At 49.1% G+C, this 22,178-nt stretch overlaps 1 protein-coding gene across 12 annotated transcripts in view; it reads right to left on the bottom strand.

The window, feature by feature from the left end:
* Spata13 (spermatogenesis associated 13) overlaps positions 1–22,178 on the bottom strand; it is a 128,913-nt gene that overhangs the window by 4,763 nt on the left and 101,972 nt on the right. For all 12 annotated transcript variants that reach the window (XM_021182580.2, XM_085828709.1, XM_029469026.2 and 9 more), the window contains 8 exons: positions 14,610–14,746; positions 13,462–13,641; positions 12,734–12,919; positions 10,229–10,408; positions 8,496–8,728; positions 6,656–6,785; positions 3,985–4,357; positions 35–109 (listed from right to left, as the gene is read on the bottom strand). In XM_021182580.2, the coding sequence (XP_021038239.1) occupies positions 35–109; positions 3,985–4,357; positions 6,656–6,785; positions 8,496–8,728; positions 10,229–10,408; positions 12,734–12,919; positions 13,462–13,641; positions 14,610–14,746 (1,494 nt within the window). The remainder of the gene's footprint in view (positions 1–34; positions 110–3,984; positions 4,358–6,655; positions 6,786–8,495; positions 8,729–10,228; positions 10,409–12,733; positions 12,920–13,461; positions 13,642–14,609; positions 14,747–22,178) is intronic.

Here is a 22,178-nt window from a genome sequence, read left to right as displayed (position 1 = left end):
GCACAGAGGCAGGTGAAGCTCCCGCCAACCTTACCTTTAGATTTCCCATGTCCTGCCTTCTGAGCGTTCAACATGGCGAGTTTCTTCTGATTTTCTGGGATTTCCATTCCTGGATTTGGAAACAGATGTGGTCTACGTTCAGAACCCGGGAAAACATTTTCAGAATAAACTGTGTACACCACGCACCAGTGCCGAGGCATTCTCTACAGACTGACAGACTGAAGTAAAGAACCCTGCGAGGTGAGGAAAAGGAAGGGTGCCAGAAGTCACCGGGTGCCTCACGATGACCTCTGAGCTCAGGTATTTTAGAGAGTGATATGAGGTACAATTGTCGTGACACACAGACCCTTAGTGTCTCAAGACAAGACACTGCCAGGTCAATGTTCACATGGGAGTCACCCTAACTGTAGGTCTAAAGCATGACGCTCTGGAAAGACAGCCCAAGGTAGAGGGGCTTGGGGCTGCTGCTCACACGTGCCAAGAGCTCTGTGGGCGGAGATTCTACTTGCCTGAAGCCTCAGACTGGAACTCTGCACCCTGGCTGTGCAGTGGACAGCAATGCTGTCAACATATGGTAGGCCAACTAGGTATTGGCCTGGTGAGGTAAGCTGTACCAGGAGAGAGGACAGACTGGCTTTGGAGGGAGGCAAGACAGCAGAGGAGCAACCACAGTGGCTGAGGTGGCTGCTTCTCCTGAGGTAAGAGGTGGCACACAAGTGGGAGGTGAGGAGCCAGGCTCCACTGTGGCAAAGCTGAGTCATATCTACCTCTGCAGCTTCTACTGACCCTCGTCTCTGTCTTGGATCTACTCTACTTTGGCTAACTCTGCCGTCCTGCCTTTATGCAGTGACATACTCAATGACTGCCTGACTGGCAAGGGTCTCCTTCCCACCCCATACCCAGACACAGAGACTGGTGTGTGGCTCCAGAGAAAGCATGAAGACCTGACCTCACTGGTACTCCGCAACGGGAGCCCATGAAGCAAAGGACACGCACAAGAGGAAGAACAGAGCTGAGAGTTGAGGACTCCTCTGTGATTGTCATGAACCCTCAGGGGAAGAAGTGCAAACATTCTAACTCGGGTGCTTCTAGCCACACCAGACAGTGCAGAGTGACTCATTTAACTGGGAATTGGTGACCCCATCACTTCACGTTTCAGTAATTACCTGCACGCTTCTAGAAGGATTTCGTGACACGCCTTATTGCAACAGGGTCTGATGGTCAACAACCAATGCATGGCGACTGCGGGGGGGGGGGGGGGGGAAGGGGTGTCCAGATTTCCTTGGGTCTAAAGGGCAGCTACCCAGAGTGGCAGATCCCATCTGTGAGGCTGGCCATTGTGTGCTGTCACACTAGTCTCTGCTCTGGTAGTTTCTGAAGAAATTCTTACTTTTAATGGCAAGATAGCCCGGTGGAGTGCAACACAGGACCCCAGGACACTTTCTACAGCCAACTGCAGAATCTAAGGCCACATCTTAAGCTGGTGGCTTGGAACAGGAGACATAGGCACCACCCTTAAACCCCCTTGGGCTCTGTAGCAGTGAGTGATACTTGACCAGACACATGGTCCTTGAGATCTGGGCAACTCAGGCGTTTCTCACCCATGTGACCCCTGTGCACCCCTGGTCTCTGGGCACTGCAGCTCACATCTAGAAGTGCATGTTCACATTCCCAATCTGTGTGGGTGGCTCCGGAGCGTGGGCACAGAAACTGTGAGCGCTTGCACTGGTGAATGCCACCCGGCACCTTCCTTCTCACAAGATTGTGCAATTAAAAAAAAGGCCAGCGGAAGTTGGGGTGACAAACCAAAACACAGGCTAAGTTCCCCTTATCTGAAATGTGTGGGGCCAGCACATGCCACTCTTTAGATTTCCTAATATTTTCACATACACAGCACATAAGGTGTCTTGGGGGATGAGACCAAAGTCTCAACACAGGATTCAGTTATGTTTCATAGATACTTTATCTTATTTATACACAGCCTGAACGTGATTCCAAACTATACACTTTTGGGGCATCTGCATTTTGACTGATGCCAGGTGTGAAGTTTTCCTCATTGATGGTCAGAGATTTTGATCTTGGGACTAGAGATGGTCTACCTGTACAAGGACCCTACTGAACACGAGAAGCACGAGCTCACTCTGGCACATGGTACGGGCTCTGTGGTTGCCATAATCGGGAAAGCACAGGAGGAACTGGGTCTGAACTGACCAGACAGTGAGGGGAACGTAGAGTGTTTTGCAACAGTGCCGATAAAAGGGAAACCAATACAACTGTCTGGCAACTCTAGGCTAGGAAGATGGCCTCGCAGGAGTGGGAAGGTGTGCGCGCGCTACAAGTGTGAAGTCCTGAGTTAAAATCCCCAGCGCTCACATAACAGGCTGGTGTGCTCATGTGTGTACCTGCAACCCCAAATGCTGTGCGGGATTGAGACAGGAGGACGGCTGGGGCTTGCTGGCTCCCAGCCTAGCTCTGGGTTCAGTGAGACCCTTTACAAGTGGAAAAGGCAGAGGGTGAGAGAACAGGTAGGCCACTAGACGTCTTTCTCTGACCTCCACACCTATCACCCTACCAAGAACACGCATACTCATATGCAGCATAAATAAATACATAAGTGGGGCTGGAGAGATGGCTCAGTGGTTAAGAGCACTGACTGTTCTGCCAAAGGTCCTGAGTTCAAATTCCAGCAACCACATGATGGCTCACAACCATTTGTAATGGGATCTGATGCCCTCTTCTGGTGTGTCTGATACATAAAATAAATGCATCTTATATATTTAAAAATAAATAAATAAATAAATACATAAGTGAAGAAATAAAGGGAATCATCAGATATTTCTACTGGTTGGGTGAGGGCATGTGCGTGTGTGTGTGTGCTACCATTATGTAGTCAGTCCCTAGGACCACACCAAGCTGAAAGAGTGCCTCATCTGCTCCGGAGCCACCCACACAGATTGGGAATGTGAACATGCACTTCTAGATGTGAGCTGCAGTGCCCAGAGACCAGGGGTGCACAGGGGTCACATGGGTGAGAAACACTTGAGTTGCCCAGATCTCAAGGACCATGTGTCTGGTCAAGTATCACTCACTGCTACAGAGCCCAGGGGGTTTAAGGGTGGTGCCTATGTCTCCTGTTCCAAGCCACCAGCTTAAGATGTGGCCTTAGATTCTGCAGTTGGCTGTAGAAAGTGTCCTGGGGTCCTGTGTTGCACTCCACCGGGCTATCTTGCCATTAAAAGTAAGAATTTCTTCAGAAACTACCAGAGCAGAGACTAGTGTGACAGCACACAATGGCCAGCCTCACAGATGGGATCTGCCACTCTGGGTAGCTGCCCTTTAGACCCAAGGAAATCTGGACACCCCTTCCCCCCCCCCCCCCCGCAGTCGCCATGCATTGGTTGTTGACCATCAGACCCTGTTGCAATAAGGCGTGTCACGAAATCCTTCTAGAAGCGTGCAGGTAATTACTGAAACGTGAAGTGATGGGGTCACCAATTCCCAGTTAAATGAGTCACTCTGCACCGTCTGGTGTGGCTAGAAGCACCCGAGTTAGAATGTTTGCACTTCTTCCCCTGAGGGTTCATGACAATCACAGAGGAGTCCTCAACTCTCAGCTCTGTTCTTCCTCTTGTGCGTGTCCTTTGCTTCATGGGCTCCCGTTGCGGAGTACCAGTGAGGTCAGGTCTTCATGCTTTCTCTGGAGCCACACACCAGTCTCTGTGTCTGGGTATGGGGTGGGAAGGAGACCCTTGCCAGTCAGGCAGTCATTGAGTATGTCACTGCATAAAGGCAGGACGGCAGAGTTAGCCAAAGTAGAGTAGATCCAAGACAGAGACGAGGGCAGAAAGCACATTCTTGGGCTGTATGGGCCACCTCTGCTAATATTACACAGAGCACATGCCCGCAGTGCCATCTACAGATTCAGCCCTTGAGGGAGTATCTGGGAAGAGAAGGCCAGTGGAGGAGGGGGCTGAGGGGACTCACCCATCTGCTGGTCCTCCTGCACCCGCCGCCTCTCGTCCGCATAGGCCTGCAGCCACCTGGCCTTGTCTTCTTGCTTTCTGGCACAGAACAGATGGACCTCGTCCGTGGCTTTGCTGACCAGCTTGAAGGCATTCCGCAGGCTGAGGCTCCAGTCTTTGTCCCGCCCATCCTCCACGTCCACAAGCTCCACCTCGTCCATGTCCATGCGGCCCTTGTAGTATAGCATGTCCCTGCGCAGCAGGTCCTTCTTGCAGGACACCAGCTGGTGGTCGAAAAGGAAGAAGATGCGCTGCTGGCTCTTGCCCTGCCTGGTGATTTTGGTCAGCTCTCCGGAATGAATCAACTCGGAGCTTCGGTCTAGAATGTCCAGGCCCTAAGGGAATGCAAGTACCCGGTGAGTGTTCCAAACCAGATTGTTTCCAACAACAGGGATACAGAAGGGGACTTTGATGCAGCCTTTTAGAATATTCCACCCAGTTTCCTAAGACCAGGCATTGCTGCCCTCCACACATCTAGGTAGGGCCTCCAAGGCTGCTCAGATCTTGACTTCACAGGTTCCTTGTCATGTATTTTCTACTCTTCATTTCCTAGCTCTACGGATTTATGTAGGGTGCATATGTGCGTGGGTACATTTGTTTCTGGCAGGGTGATATGTGTGGAGGTCGGAGAAGGACATCTAGTGACCTGCTTAAAGTGTCTCCCTGATCTAAAAACTCATGTTAAAATAATAGCATGCTGGGGACTAGAGAGATGGCTCAGGGGTTAAGAGCACTGGTTATTCTTCCAGAGGTCCTGAGTTCAATTCCCAGCAACCACACGGCAGCTCACAACCATCTTCAACTCCAGTTCCAGGGAATCTGACATCCTCAAACACCAGAGCACATAAAATATAAATAAACAAACAATGGGGCTGGAGAAATAGCCCAGAGGAGGTTAAGAACACTGACTGCTCTTCCAGAGGTCCTGAGTTCAATTCCCAGCAACCACATGGTGGCTCACAACCATCTGTAATGGGATCTGATGCCCTCTTCTGGTGTGTCTGAAGACAGCTACAGTGCACTCATATACATAAAATAAATAAATCTTTAAAAAACAAACAAACAATGGAATGCCGACATTTTCTGGAGTGGGAGCTGATAAAGACTTGACTTCATGACAATAAGGGAGACTCAGAGGTTTTGCCACACAGGGACATAGCATTTCTATTATGGCTCCCGAGTCAGGCATTTATCTACTTGCTGGTATAGGTAGCTTAGGGTCCTGCAAACAAAACGCCAGGCTGCCAGCAAGAACTTAGTAAATTCTGATGAGATGGTCCCTAAATGTCAGACTCTACGGTCAGAAAGCAAGCACCCCTTTATAATACCTAGGGTGGATGGACGTTGACATCACCCTAACCAAGCTGGTATGAAGCTGGCCTCCATTTATAAAATTTTCATTTTCCTTTAATCCCAATAATACACAGAATGTTTTGCAGGCAGAAGTGCTTGGCTTCAAAATATTTCTTCTATTTCCTTCCCTACAGCAATTTTGTGCCCCAGATTCTTCACTTAAAAAAAACAACAACAAGGGATCAGACAGCAATGTCGGAGGGATGCTCAGGGGGGAAAAAGCATTTCTCTTTAGCTCACCCTGTTCTCAGTAACTTCAGCCCTATTTCCGCCTTCTCACCCAGTGACTTCTGCCTGTGAAAGCCAGTTCTGACCAGTTGGTAGATGCAGTGACCCTTATCTGGTTCAGCAACCACCTGAAAGGTACCAGCTTGTTCTGAGCTGCTAGTGCAGTGCAGGTGACCACAGTGCAGAGGTGACCCGTCTAAACTCCTGGACCTGGAGGAGGTTCTTACACCTTTTAGGGCCTTCTCCCTGTCCGGGGGGTGGTGCCTACTTCTAAAGAGCACTGAAAGGATTCACTGAATTCATAAATGTAACTAACAGTGAATAAGTTAGGGTGCTACATATTCTCTGTGTGTGTGTGTGTGTGTGTGTGTGTGTGTGTGTGTGTATGCACATAAGGGTAAGTATATCCATTGGCTCATCACTATCAGATAGGATTATCTGTACTATTACATAATGATCAAGTAGCCTAAGAAGTAATATTTTCCTCCTCAACTTACAGACAAAAGATAATTTGCTTGGATCATTTGGGATCCTAATATGTCACCATGACTCGAGTCCCCCATGCTCCTATGACTGTGTTCTATGACTGTGTGGGAGCTGGCTCTCCTTGTCAGAGGACCAGACACTAAGCACTGTATTAGTGACCTTGTTTCTTTTAAAAGTTACTTTTAGTTATTTAATGTGTGTGCATAAATGTGTACGGGCATGCGTGGGTCACACTGCTCGTGTGGAGGCTGGAGGATAGCTTTCATGGTCAAGTTCTCTCTTTTTACCATGTGGGGCCTGGGGAGTAAACTCACATCCTTAGGTTTGGCACTTTTACCCTCTGAGCTACCTCGCCTCCTACTCTGACTTAATTTTTTGGTAGACATTGTATATCATTAAGGTAGTTAGTTGTCTTTCAGACTCATCAAAATCCCTCCGAATGCACAAGGCGATACTCCATGAAAGCCAGAACATACAGTGCCAATCACAGGAGGCTAACGTATGCTGTTGCTGGGTGCAAGAGCAGGAGCGGCAAGCCTCACTGCGCATGTGTGAGTGCCTCTCACCTCCCAGCCTACGATGGACACCTGCCAGCGGGCGATCTTGTCGATGCTCTCCAGCTTGCGCTTGCGTTCATTGATCAAGCAGGCCACGTTCTTCATGGCTTCATAGGCTGCCTTTATATTGTTGTAATCGCTGCAAAAAAAACCGGAAAGTTCACTTTAATTGTAAGACATGAAGTTCACACATGAGGGCTGACAAAATAACGAGCTCAGTCCCCGGTTTGTATGCTAATGGTCTAGACGAGGCACTGAGTAAGAGCCATTGTTCCCGTGAATAGACCACAGTCTACACAGGTTAAGTGAGCCGAGGGGAACGCGATTCACAATTCTTTTGGAATAAGAATGTTGCCATTCATTTCCCAGAAATCACCATGAATGAAAGTAAATGTCACAGAAACCAAGTGTTAGTCATAGCAACTGTGAATTATTCTCATTAGTACCGAGATCTGTTCTTGATCTCTGCTTTGATTTCAACACAACCACTTCTGCTATATAAAGCTGCTTAAAAACCACTAGCCCTTTCGAAAGTAATTATCCACATCAAGTCTCATCTTTTACTTGTTTAGGGAGGGGCATAAAAGACCATGAGCAATACAGTCTGAAGGTCTTCCAGCAGAGCCCAGCCCATGCCTCTAAAACTGTCAAGTATGGAAAACCCTGAAATCAAAATCGAGATTTACACAGAGGCTAAGACCACGAGTGGCCTGTGTAAGAAAATGTTACGCTCGGGTTTTGTTCAGTGGAAGTAATCTGGGGATGTGTAGACCAGCCATTCAGTCAACAGGCTGGAGCACTTAGCTCACGTGATGACACAGCAGGGACCCTGGTGGACTGAGTTGGAGCCTCAACAGCCTTGAGAGCAGAGGCAGTGAGCCAAACACAGGGGTGCTCCAGTCCTGGGAAGTCTGCAGCTTTGTCCACAAAGCAAGTCTTCCCAGGCCTATTCTCCGAGGCAGAGCAGGAGGCAAAATAAACAAGACCTTCAACTGCCCCAGAAGTGGATGCCCCAAGCAAAGGAAAGGGACAATGCTTTTTTTTTGCTAAAAGTCCCCAAAGAAGGGCAGAATCAAAGGGGTTTTGTTGTTGTCTTTTTTTTTCTAGAATTTTTTTCTGTTTTACAAAAGAAAGAAAGGATAAAAGGAAGGAAAACAGGAAGGAAAGAAGGAAAGAAAAGAAAAGGAAAGGAAAGGAAGAGAAAGAGAAAAAGAAAAGAAAAAAGAAAGAGAGAAAGAAAAAGAGGGGGCTGGAGAGATGGCTCGGCAGTTAAGAGCATCAACTACTCTTCCAAAGGTCCTGAGTTCAAATCCTAGCAACCACATGGTGGCTCACAACCATCCTTAACAAGATCTGACGCCATCTTCTGGAGTGTCTGAAGATAGCTACAGTGTAACTTACATATAAAAAATAAATATAAAAGAAAAAGAAAAAGGAAAGGAGAAAAGAAAGAAGCCAGCTGTGATAGCTCACGCCTTTAATTCCAGCACTTGGGAGGCAGAGGCAGTAGGATCTCTGAGTTCAAAGCCAGCCTGGTCTACAGAGTGAGTTCCAGGACAGCCAGGGCTACACAGAGAAACCCTGTCTGGAAAAAACCAAACCAAACAAACAAAAGAATTCTTTTGTTTTTCTATGTCTGGAAGTCATGGATTATCTTCACATACTCTGTTAAACTGATAAACACTTGAAAACTTCCCTGAAGCTCAGAGGCAGTGTAGCAATGCTGCCACATTACCATCACCACCAGCACCACCACCAGCACCACCACCACCTGTCCCTGCCGTTCCAGGAGCACCAGGCTGGCTGGGGCTTGGCTCCACAGTCCCTGGGCGGCCCCCAGCTTACTTACCCGTGCTCCTGTGTGGTGTACTTGAGCAGCTCAGCCAGCTGCAGCGGGTATTTGCAGATCTTCTGCACAGGCGTGAGGAGGAAGCCGTCCAGGGCGATGTCGATCATCTGCTGGAGCAGGCGGCAGGCCTCGAAGAAGTGCCGGTACTTGCTGTGTTTCATGAGGTTGGACAGCTCCACACAGGCGCCCGGGTGGTTGTTGCAGTACTCAGAGTAGATGGCGAAGCCCTCTTGCTGGAAGGGGGAAGACAACCTCATCAGTCAATGGCTCTGAGCCGTCCGTCCGTAGGGACACCCCTGGAGAAGAGGGGGACAGGCCAAGACCCCAAGGGCAATCCAAGCTTGACAGCGGCTTTCGTGGCTGGTGGGGAGGGAGATCATTTGTGGTCTGGGGGTAGTGGATAACGGGGCTCTGTTTATGGGTGGGTAGAGGGTATTCTACCACTGTGCTCAGTCAGCTCCTGAGCCTGCAGCTGGTACAGCAGAGGGGCAAAGCAATGCTCTGAGGCTCGGCTCAATGGCCTCAGCCCCGTCCTCCCGCTGATAAACTCTGCCTTGGAGGTACACACTGCCTAACTCACAACCCTTGGGGCTAGTTTCCACGTGTTACCACTTCTCCTAACTTCTCCATGTCCCTTCTCTCAGAGTTTTATCCTGAGGGGCAGCCACGCAGCTGCCCTGCCCTTCTCATGCTGTCTGCTCTCCTGGACTTGGAGCTACACTCTTTCCTCTGCCCACCCATTCTTCCCTCAGGACTGGGCAGACATCGCTTTAAAAGCCCTGTCACTGGGTGCTAGTCTACATCCAAGGCTACCGTCTTTCCTCCAGCTTCAGTTGTTGGGCAACATGCTCACAATGGCCCTTCCTTCCTGTTTCCCCCATCCCACTTTGCATGCTTGACTGACCGTAAATGCAGCGGGCATCCCAACAAGTCCCCCTTTCCCTAGCATGCGATTTCCCAGCCTACCTGCTAACTCTATGCACAAGTACTACATACAGACCACTGCTCTCCTCTTTGTTGGTACAACTAGCCTTGCCAGACTTCCTTTGAAAATACCCTTTTTAACAGGTCTCCTCCTTGTCCTTGTCCCCGGGCCATCATCCGACAGGGCTGACCACGGCGATGACAGCAGTTAAGACTCTTCTGTGTCTGAGGCCACCCACCTGTCTGCTCTTGTCCCACTTTTGCTCACTTTGAAAGCCTCTCCCTAACTGCTTCCCACAGGACCAAGCTACTTCAGTCGCACAGGTCTTCAGTGTCTCGAAGATGCCAGGACAGCTAGGGACCCATTCTGCCTGTGTTTCTAAGGAACCACCATGCTCAGCACTTTAAGGTCCATCCACTCCTCCAGCTCCAGTCTCCTGCCTCAAGAAAACCACCAGGTCCAGCACCCAGGAAGTGAGGGGATACTGCTGCCATTGTTAGCACTACTAGAACTATTGTCTAAGCACAGCAATAAGATCACTAAAATCTTCTCTTGTCGGTTATAGTCAATCTCGTCATAAGTCCCAGTAATCACGTCACCAGCAGAGAAACGCTGAGGTCATGCTGCCATCTACCCACGAGCATGCGACCTCGGATCCTCCACTCTCATGGGAAGAAAACTCCTATCTAGCTAATGGCAGTGCATGAGGCAAGGCAGCACCCCCTGGAATGTCTTTGGCGGAGACATCTTTCTACGCTATTGTCTGACAGGATGTGATTAACGGAAGAACGGAAGAACAGTGACATACGTGCTCAAGAAAGCAGGATCCTATTTCACTCAAGTGAGGTTCCTCTTTGTTGTACTGTTTCTCAAGGTCTTTCAGAAACTTTCTTTGGAATTTGTAAATGTCTTCAATGTTTCCGAAAATAGTGGCTAGCTGCGCAACGGTGAACATTCCCGTGTGCTTACGACACTGTCGGATATAGCCCTGCAAAGGACAAGAGCAAACGGTTTTATTTGTTTAGAGACAGTGGAACAGTTTGTTGTTTCTGCTTGTGTTTTGGCCCACCACCACAGCCTCGGGCTGAATTTTAGTTTAATTTTAGGATAGGGTTTCACACTATGTAGCTCAGGCTGGTCTCAAACTTGCAATCCTCCTGATGTAGACAACCGTGTGCTGAGATGACAGGTGTGTGGCACCATTCCCAAGGTGGGGTGAATTTTAATTAGAGAGAATTATTTTCATCTCTGTGGGGCTGATGAGACAGTCACACATTTACAACTATAATTCACCAAAAAGTATTTTTTCAAAACAAGATGGAAGTGAAGAGTTTCATGTGGCCAGCCTCCAAGTTTCCAGAAGTGAGTTTCAAACAGAAGAGTTTACAAACGCCACCACGTGTATTGTGTGTGCATGTGTTTGTGTTGGGGTGTGGTGCATGTGTGTTCATAGTTGTATGAGAGTCAGAAGCCAACCTTGGGTGTCCTTCCTCAGGTAGTGTCCTTTTTGTTTGAAACAGAGTCCTTACTGGTCTGGAACTCTCCAAGCAGATGAGGCTGGCTGGTCAAAGAGCCCAGCCCCAAGGATCCACCAATCTCTACCTACCCACTGCCAGGCTTAGAGATATGTGTATGTCTGGCTCCGTATTGGCACACTTTCTAGATTCTGACTTTCCTGGCCAGGGAGATGAAGGAGGTTAGTGTGTGAAGGCTTGCTATCAAATCTGATAACCCGAGTCAGTGTGGCTTTGGTTTGTTAAATCACGGCAAAGACCCAAGATCATCCATGCCACGGGCTCCATCATACCTGCTTTCGTTATATACCAGGGGTCTGTACATCCTTGATCTGAGACCTGTGCCTACTAAGAGGCCTACGTAATGACTACTTCCCTAGGCACACTCTCAGAGCTGTGCTCTGGCTTGGGAGTTAGTGATAGGAAGGAAAGGCCACACATGCACGTACAGTTACCTCTTAGCATTGTATGCTGAAACAGAACTGACCACTGAATAAAAGATAAACCACTGCCTTCTTATGTGCAGTGGAACATGTGAACATGTATGTGTGGTACAAGAGTGTCCATTCAGGTACACATGATTTTAATCTTTTTTTTTTTTTTTTTTTGGTTTTTTGAGACAGGGTTTCTCTGTGTAGCCCTGGCTGTCCTGGAACTCACTCTGTAGACCAGGCTGGCCTCAAACTCAGAAATCCGCCTGCCTCTGCCTCCCAAGAACTGAGATTAAAGGCGTGCGCCACCACTGCCTGGCGTGATTTTAATCTTAATCACCTTTACACCTACCTAATACTGTTTCCCAGTGTGTGTGTGTGTGTGTGTGTGTGTGTGTGTGAGAGAGAGAGAGAGAGAGAGAGAGAGAGAGAGAGAGAGAGAGAGAGAGAGAGAATGTCTTACCAACTGGGACTCACAGTTTTGGATAGACTGGTTGACCAGAGAGGCCATGGGATCTGTCCATCTCTGCCTCCCAGTGCTGGGGTTAGAGACATATGCTGCCACGCCCAGCTTTTATGTGGATGCTAGGAATCCAAACTTACATCCTCATGCATATGCAGCAAGCCCCTAAACCACTCTACCCCTGTATGAATTTTAAGATTCACACACTTTGACAATGCAGATTCTAAGCTTAGGGGACACACTGTCTTCCAACCCATCCTCTAAATGTCAAGGTCTCCGTTCCCTCATCTGCAACAAGCAACTAAGAGGATGTGTTCCCCGGTGATAATGCCGAGAAGAGCTGAGCTGAGCCGGGTAACCAACGGGGCAGTCCACGGTCCGTGCTCCTCAATGCTCAGCCAGAAACTGACTCTAAAGACCACACGCTTGTGGAGCAGAGAGATGAGCAGCAGCAGGCCATGTTCACCCATGCTGGAACAGGCTCGCCTGACGCAAGCCTGTCGCTAGCACTGGGTGCTCACAGCTGAATGAGCAGTGCTGCCATCAGCCCCCAGAGCTATGCAGCTCACATGATCCACAAAATGACAACCAGCTTGGGAGGAAGCAGCCTTTCAGCCCCCTTCTACTAATGTTCGGTTCTCCAAAACCAGATGAGATTACTGAATAACAAGCTGGGCGTGGTAGCCAGCGTCCATAATCCCAGCAACTGTTACACCGTCACACACTGTCTTTCCCCGACTCCCCACTGTAAAGAGACTACCGACGATCACTGAAAGGACCACGGCAACATCGCCAGGTAGGACCATATTTTCCCCTGTGCAGCAACCACCCAGCATCTTGCCGGAGAATCCGATGAGATAGACGCACTGGGTCGGAGGCGGTGGCAGCCCCTGACTGGCACTGACCTCGCAGATGTCCTTCAGGTGCTTGATATACACTCGCTCGGTGTTCATGATCTCCTGGATGACGTTGGTCCGCATCTGCTGCTGGCTCTCCGGGTGCTTGTGGCGGGCTTTACTGGTGTCCTCATCCTGCTCTTCCCCATGGGAGCTGCTGCAGCTCTCAGGCAGCTCCTCCTGATTGACTCGAAGCTGCAGGCCACACACAGGAGGCAGGGAGCTTAGGGGAGAGGAAGTGGTAGCAGGACCAAGGCAGAGACTTCCCTGCCCTCGCTCTCTGTGCCGAGTTATAAAACCACAACGCCCTCGATACGTGTTCATGGGCAGAAGCAATGCCAAGTAGCTTATTGCCTTCTATTATGATTATTAAGATTTTGGGGGCTGGAGGGCTGGCTCAGCGGTTAAGAGCACTGACTGCTCTTCTAGAGGTCCTGAGTTCAAATCCCAGCAACCACATGGTGGCTCACAACCATCTGTAATGAGATCTGATGCCCTTTTCTGCTGTGTTTGAAGACAGCTAGCTACAGTGTACTCATATACAAAAAAAATCTTTAAGAAAAAAAAAAACAAAAAGATTTCTACTCCAACTAGCCTTATTTCCTACAGGCCTGGCTTATGTGTATTAAACACAATGACAGAAGAACTGGACCTGGGTGAAACTGAGATCTGCTGAAACTCTACTGCAATCCCCTGCCCATGAACATCCCCTGGACAGCTCAGAGGGCCACACTTACCCTAACAAAGCTTGCAGGGAACCAGGCCTCTTTGTCTTCATTCCTGCCCCACCACCAGTCCTTGTTAGAAGCTTCCAGAACTTGGATGACATCACCAGCCTTGAAGCCCAGTTCCTGGTCGTCCATAGTTACATGGTCCCACAGTGCTTCCGCACAGACCACGCTGCCATCGCTGATGAGCTGCGATGGAGACAGGAGAGCATGCTTAGCATCCAGCAAAGTGGGCAGAGGGAAAGGAGCCATAGGCTCGTTCACTGTCTGCAAAAATCTGTGCTACTGAGATAAACTGGTTGTCTGAAATCAATGGTGGGAAACAGTATTAGGTAGGTGACTGTAACCTACTCTTAAAGGGCCACTCGGGTCATCTTTTAAAAGGTGTGCATACATGCTGGATGTGGTAACACACACCTGTCATCCTGCCATGTGGGAGGAGTTTGAGGCAGGGGCTCACAAGTTCAAGGCTAGTCTGGGTTGTGCAGGTGCCTCTTGGCTCACAATGGAGTCATATCATGCTAAGTCATCATAAACCATCCCAGCATGCATTCCTACACCTAGTCACTGTGCAATGCCCTGACTCAGCCTTTTCTAGTGGCACCCAGGATGGGCCGAAGAGCGCATCTGAAGTGCATCACATGATGAGATGCCTCATGTCACCTAAGTCACTGAGCACTTACTGTAAGGAAAGGAAAACAGAACGGTCATTCCACACCACAATCCGAAAATGATCCAAACCTACACCGGCATCTAGCTTTCATGCCGTGGAAAAGTCAGGTGTCTGGAGTAGGGACAGTCACCTATCAGACTTAGTATTTGGAATCGTCGCTTTACAAATGTCTTCTGAGCCACCACACTAGATGTGAGGGCTTCACAGTGGTTAAGTGACACCCTGGTGAGGTCATGCCCCACGTGCACCACTCCAGAGTGTCAAGATGTGGAGAAGACCAGTACCTGCTTAGCTAAGTGCTTATATGGCTACAACTGTCAGAAACCTGCAAAGCTCAGTTACAGTCACGGTCCTGGACGATGACGGAAACTCAGTGTTGAAAAGCAGCCAGCAGAGTCGCAGGCTTCAGGAAATGCTAGGTAAGTACTAACTAGACAGCCACAGCCCTGAGAACCAAGGATCTGGCACATGTGGGATCGAGTACCTCATTGATGGCCAGCTGTTCCCCTCCTGGCTGCAGGTACCGAGGGTTGGCCTGGCAGAGCTCCTCATAGCTGAAGTCTTCCTCACTACCATTATCATCCACTAAGGCCGAAGACTCCGCACCTCCATCTGAAGAGACTGCAGGGGGGGGGGGGAGCCAGAGAGAGCATGTTTTTAAAAGACTCGGGCACGGTAGTTCACACCTGTAATCTCAGCACTCAAGAGGCAGAGAGCACACAAATCTGAGGCAGACATGGGTTAGTTACACAATGAGTTCCAGACCAGCCAGGGTTGCAGAATAGGACACGGCTAAGCTAACAACCACCGCCACCAATCTATATGGCAAAACAAGAGGCAACACTCCTCAAGGAAATGGTTATTTTATCTCACCAAGAGTAGGAAAGTGTTTCGCAATCTCCACTCTAATCTAACACTCTAACTCTGAGGTGGCAGCTGGTGCCAGCAGCAGCAGGCATCCAGTGTCCCTGTGCCTCTGACGTAGAGCATTTCAGATATTGCCGATGGTGTTACTTTTGTGAGTCAAGGGAGAGGGGATTATTTACAATTTAGTAGGAAATCCACCCCAGAGTGGATGTAAAAAATGCAAACAAATATAGGGGCTCACATCTATGATTCCTGAACCTGGGCTGAGGCAGGAGCATCGCCACGGCTTAGAGGCCAACCTAAGTTACTAAATAAGACTTTGTTTAACAGGCAAAGGGACAAGAACAGAGTAATGTTTTCAAGCAATCTGTTGATAGCCTCGAGGAAGGGAAGAGTCGGAGGACTGCAACTTGAAAGACCCTTCTGCAGCCTGTGCGGCAACAGCTGTGCAGCTGAGGTCAGGAGGTCTCCATGTGGTCAGATGGGCCACTCCTCCTCTCAGTCCGCCCATCCACAAGGAACGGTGGCTCAGCATCACAACAGGAAACTGTGGGCATCTTTTTCAAAGATGAGGGCTTAACCAGGGTTAGTGAGGGCATGGATCTTTGAGACCCTAAAACCTCCACTCTCCTAAACCAGCATAATCCCTAACTACGTCGTAAATACTGGCCCTATACCCACAGATAAATGTAGTCCTCACCCTTCATCAAGGAAACTTCTTGTCACACAGGCCCACGACAGAAACCACAACCAATAGAAACACAGAGTCTTAGAGTTCCAGTCTATAAATTACTCCCACACCTAAGGCTCAGAGAACATTGTGGAAGAGGGGTCAGAAGGATCGTAAGAGCCAGAGGATTGGGAGGCTTCTGTGAGACTGAGACTCCTAACAATAACCAAAGCTACACATAAAGTCCCAAACACAAGCCGAAAAGGACAAAAGAACGGATAAGTGAACGTGGATGGGAAGGGAAACCCATTGGCCGTACACGGAAGAACTAAAGGCAACCGAGGGATGCTAAGAGCGGGCTTATCCAATACCAAACAGTCAGACCTTAAAACACACATACCAGTACCATGTACAGACTGAACAGACTGCAGTTATGTATTTAGGGATACACACACACACACACACACACACACACACGTATATATGTATGTATGTAACGATTAATGAAAAAGTCATACATCTGAAGGAGTGGAAAGGGTATATGGGAGGGCAAAGGGAAGGGAATTGAAACACTCTCAAAAAATAATTAGTAAAAAATGTGGGGAGTGGCAGTTTGTTTAGAACACCACAGTACACAGATGTTCTTTTGGAACGATGGCTCCTCTTAGCATTGCTGAGTGCTGGAGACATACTGATTTAGCCTCCCTCTGCTACAGGAGCAGGGACATCTCCAGCACCATTTTCTCCAGCAGGAGGTCTGCTGAGTGCTGGGTGGGGGCACATGGGGAACTGGGGGGGGGGCGCTCATCTGCCTTACGGAGCCAAGACCAGCGGCTGGTGAGCTGGAGCTTTGAGGGGAGCAAAGGGGCTCAGTGTCTAACACGCAAGCCACATACTGCCTCTAGAGAGGAAAGAATACCGCTCTTGGGGGCGGGGGGTGGGAGGGAGGTACCACCTCGGCCATGACACCGAGCTAGCCCTGGACCAAGAGCCAAGGGTAGCAAAATCTGAAGCATTCATCACATGTGACTCCATGACCCCTTTATAACACAACGCTTCACCTCCAAAGGTTTCCATTAACTTATGACGGTGGTCCAAAAAAATTTAAATTGAACTTCCCAGAAATAAACAGTCCCTATGTCTGCCTGCTGGTTTATATTTACGGTGCTACAGATAGACCCAGGGCTTTATGCCTACTAGGCAAGTAGCCTTGAGCCCTATGGAATATGTTTTTATTACTGTTATATTTTATTATTATTATTGTCCTTCTGAACCTTGTGCGTAGTCTACAAATTCAACATTACCAGAGGTATGCACAAATAGGAAGATCATGTCAGGTACATGTCAGGTTTGACCTGGGGTTTCACATATCCATAAATGTATCTCCTGTGGCTAGGGCGCTTCTGGGCATGGGGTGAGGATGGGAAGGAAGGCAGGAGACTCTCAGGGCCATAGAAAGCCATGACTGTTCTTTCTGTGTGTGGTTTTTTTATGACCAGTCTCACTACATAGTCCAGGCTGATCTAGAATTCACATCCCTGTGCCAGGGTCAAGGGCTAGGTCACAGGAATGTGATACCAATTGGCTTCTTTCTGAGTTTGAAATCAGGGTGTAATGAGCTTGTAATCCAGGGTCCCCTTACACTGTGGGTTTCAGAAAATAACGTTTGCAGAACATAATGACTCTGCTACAACAGAAAGAGAAGTGGCGGGCTACGGAGATGGGGTTGCTGCAGTGAATGGGCAACAAGGTCCTACCCTGGAAAGCTGAGCAGAATGGGAGTCCACAGGTGACTGATGACATCATCCTCAGGCTGGGAACTGCATGAGCTCAGCAAAGTTCTGGAGGGACTGGTAAAAGGGACAGCACAGGAAGAAGCAGTGGGGTGGCCTGGAGGCTCCTCTGCCATAGCCACCCACCCTGGGCTGCCCCATCCCATGGGCCTAAGCTCCACTCAGTTTCTTCCAGTGGCATGTGAGACCTGGCTGGGTACACTCATAAGCCCATGTCTTCTTGTCTTGTCCTCTGGGGCTGGGGTTCCCTGTCGCCTGCAAGCCTCACAGCATTGTTGTAGCCACACCGCTTTCAGAGTTCTCCTGTCACTCTTGAGAACACACTCCTGTGCCTGGCTGTATACCGGTGTTGTCAAGGCTCTGGATACCGACGAGTCCGTAAATCTTGGACAAGTGCATGGGATGCAGCTGGGCTGGAACTCCACGGCCTGCAGTGTTCAGTCCCTTCTCCCACCCCAAGCCTCAGCTCTCATCCCTAACTGCAATCAGGCAAGCTCTGGTTACAGTGTAGTGAGCTGCTTTGGAAGTGCCTCAGGGAGTGAGCCAAGCCACTCCTGAACTTGAACCCAAAGCCAAGATGCACAGGAACACTCTCGGGAGCTCCTCCGATGTCCTGAATCTGGTATCTTTCTGACTCTCTAGGGAAAGCGCAGCCAGGTGGGCAGGGGTAGCCATACAAGGGGACACGTGTGATAGCAGTCATCAGCACCTACAAGCTTCCCCTCCCCCACTATTCAGGGATGCAGGGCTAGAGGAAGCTAGGCCTCAGCAGTCTGAGAATTACGGTACAGTTTCTTCCTTTAAATCGTAGCTTCCATGCCCCTCCTGTGGTCATAGGCCTTGCAGGTGCAGAACTGAAGGCTACTTATTACGTACATGGTCTATGACACATTCCCAGGGTATGTGTACGGGATGTTGACGGAGGAAGGCTTCAGGAAATAAGAGATATTCTGTATGCATAAGTTGGCTGTCTCAGGCACCAGGAAAAGCACTAAAGATAAAAGCCTTTGTGAACTGGGGGGGAGGCAGAGGGGAGAGAAGGGGAGGCTTGTAGTGGAAACAGCAGCCTGAGTGAGGCCTGGTGGCCTGCCTGGGTTTACAGCTAAAAGGTTCTAATGATCGTGGGTGAGTAGAGACTAGACAGACCCTGGGTCTGGCTGGGACCCAGAGCTGCAGGAATCTTTGGATGTCGGCCAGCAGCGACCTGGCACTGCCCAGTACCACTGGCATTTCTCCTTATCACATTTCAGCTATGGCTGAGCCAGAATGAAAGAAAAGAAAAGCACTGGGGCCTCTGAGAGCAAAACCCTGAAAATGACACTTTTCCCTCAAAGAACCACTGAACAATGTTGGCCCAGTGAGAACCCTGCCACCTGATCTGCCCGTTGCTGGGAAAATCAGCCTTTTTTTTTTTTTAAAAGCCAGTAGTTTTCTACAATCCATAATTTACATTAGTGAAATATAAAGAATTCACTGGGAAAGTGACAGACCTCACAGGATGGGGTTGCAAAGTGACAAGGACAAATGACAAGTGACCTGAGCTGCTGCTGTAAGCTTACAAGAATGAGGTGGGACATGGGACAGATTCAACACCACCGTGAGCTCTTGCTGAGTACCACAGAAGCAGGGTGGCTTCCATTAGCCCAGGTACACTGACTCAGCTCCTTACCGGCTAACTGGGGTGGGCGTGGCTAGGGGCAGAAGACATGCAGCCTGAACGAATGGCTGGCATAAAGACAGCTAGCATAAAGATGACATGAGGACCACACCCACCTTCCTGCATCGATCACGACACAGGTACCAAGTGCAAGCTGCAAGACAGGTGTGAGTGTATGTCATTAATTCCCTAGGTTGCTGTGCTGGCTTCACTTTCTGGCTAAAGAACCCTGGGCAAAGGCACCTGACCCCTTTCAAATTCAGCCCTGCCAACTGTAATAGGAACAGGTTTTCATGTTTCTATATTCAAGGTCATTCTTCCTCCCTGGCGTTTCAAGGCCTATCTAAAGTATACCTTCTCTTCCAAAGAGGATAAGAACCCAGCCAGTTCCCACCTATATTTCAACACTTAAGCCTGGGCCCCCCTAACAGGCCCACTCAGCTACCCCTTGTTGTCCTTCCTGCCTCACCCCACCCAATACCTATGGTTTGTATGCACCTAGGCAGATATTACATCACTCCTAATTCAAACTGCATCACTGTTTATCAGCCTCAGGGGTGAGCCAAAGCCCCGAGATCCTCTACGCGCCATCTCACCCTGGTTCTGATGGCGTCCTGATACTCCTACATGACGTCCTTCCTCAGACAAGACTCATGCTTCTCGACCATTCCATTTAAAAGCCACATCTTCAGAAAGAGGCAGGAGGATTGCCGTAAGTTCAAGGCCAATCACACACAGGCTAAGTGTAGAGAACCTGTCTCAATCAATCAATCATCAATCAATCTAAATAACTAAATGCATTCTAAAAGGAAAGTGGGGGCTGGCAAGACGGCTCAGTGGTAAAGACGCCCACAGTCAGGCCTGAGGACTTGCATTCTATCCCCAGGTCTCACATGTCAGAAACAAACCGATTCCCACTAGCTGTCCCCTGACCTCCAGATGAACATGCTTAAACGACAAATAAAATGATTTTTTAAAAAACGTATATAAGTGCAGACTATTCTTTTAATGGGTGCTGTGAAGTTGGGACCTCAATAGAATATTCGTCTCCCTCCATTTCAGGGCAGCACTGGCCATCTCTGTAATGCCAATTACTCTCTGTAATGCCAATTACAGGTAACAAGACAGAAAATCTGTGTGCAAGACAGGAAAGATGGGCTGGTAACAGGCTGTTCTGGGAGTGGCAGTAACTGCTAGGCCCCTGTTCCTTGTAGGCTTTGCCTCTCCCAGCGAGGTCTAACGGCCTCCCAAGCTTGTCTCCATTCTTTGCCTTCTGTGACCTTAAAGCTATCTACGATTTTAAGTGCCCCCCAAATCTAAGGACTCCCAGTTCCCTGTCACAGGGGTGAGAGATGGATGCTTTCTTTCTGCATGCTCAGCACCCCACGTAAACACCTGCTGCAGAGAACACACTCAGTGCTTTGCAAAGAGGACGGGAACTGCCAGTGGGGAAGCAAGATTTGAAGGAGTTACATAACCGCGTAACACCATGCCAGGCCAGGCCAGGATGGACACCAGGTCTCCTTAGCGCAAATTCCAGCACCCACCTCAGATTATGGCTAGAAAAGTCCGCATCTCACTCCCCAGCGGTGCCCTATGCGGCTTCCACAGAAATTCAGAATCCTGGTCTCAGGGTTTTACAAAAGCTACACTCTGGCTCCCCCCCACCCCCCTGCAGTATCCAAGGCCTCCTTGGCTGACTTCATTCTGCTTCGGTGGTACGACCGGTGCCAGACACTTGCAGTAAACGATTTTCATCTGAGCTGAACGCTGCTAATGGGGAAAGAGCAACTGAAACCCCTGGTGTGTGCCTGATGGATACCAAAGCCTACTCAGGCCTCTGGGGGGGAACATGCCCGGGGGGGGGGGGGGGACCTCTTCCATGAGGTCCGGTCTTCTGCAGCCACTTCCTACCAGCTGCAAAAGGCTCCAAATTCCTCTGCTATCCATGGGAGTTTAATAAAAGAACTTGTTAACCTACAGTGATTTTGAGTAATAAAGAACTAATATAACTTCTCAAAATGTACTTCCACAAACCCAAGAGAACTAAGTATATATGTAAAAAGCAAATTGGTTGTTTTGAGACAGTCTCACTATGTAGCCCAGGCTCCCTCCTTCTATCTCGCCCTTTCTCTCCAATGCTGGGATTATGTGTATATATATCTCCATAAATAGCCAAACGTGTAATTTTTTCTTTTTATTCTAATTTTTTAAAACCCCAGCGGAAGTCCTTTTTAAAGCACAGTTGGGTAGTATTCGGTTTGCTCCACAGCTGGGTTTGGACCTCCAGAACTCTTTTATCTTGCAAAACCGAAACCCTGCACAAACACTAACTTCCTTTCCTCTTCTCTCCCCTGCCTACTCCTTGCCAACCACGGCTCTATTTCCTGTTTCTGTAAGCATTTCAGATGGTTGGTGTCCAGGCCACGTAGTCTCAGCCTTGCTGTGACAAGTGTTTCGCTGGGCACAGTACACTCATGGTCCTTCCGTGCTGCCCAAGTCAGAGTTCCCTCTGTCTTGAGGCTGTGTGTGCCGCCCTCTCTGTTCCCCCTCCGCATGTCTGCTTCCATGTGCGGAGCACACCAGGTGCTCCCACCTCTCGGCCATCTGCACGAGCGTGCTCATCACATCTTGGAAGCCCCGCTTTCGGTTCTTTGGGTTCTGAACTCGATCAGGATAGTGGTGATGTTGCTCGTTCTGTTGTAAGATTTTGGGAGTTTCCATATTGTTTTCCAAGGTGGACACAGCATTTTATAACCCCACCGCCAACACACAGGGGCCCAGCTACCTATAGGGTTTCTTTTGTTGACAATTACAAGTATGGGAAAGACACTTTTTCTCTTTGTGACATTCTTCTTTGTTAATTAAAAACATAGTTACGTCACTTCCCACGCCCTTTACTCCTTCCCAGGCCCCAACTTCCTCTCAAACGCAAGGCCTTCTTCTTTAATTATTATTACACACACACGCACACACACACACACGAATAAATATATAAACACAACCTGCTGAGTCTGTTTAGTGTTGCTCCTGTGCACGGACCACAGGGCTGTCTGCCTGGTATTG

The sequence above is a fragment of the Mus caroli genome, unplaced genomic scaffold (assembly GCF_978045245.1).
Source record: "Mus caroli unplaced genomic scaffold, Mus_caroli_1 scaffold_12, whole genome shotgun sequence".
Classification (NCBI taxonomy): Eukaryota; Metazoa; Chordata; class Mammalia; order Rodentia; family Muridae; genus Mus; species Mus caroli.
The sequence above is the reverse complement of the archived record's forward strand: the minus strand, read 5'-3'. Positions and strand labels throughout refer to the sequence as shown.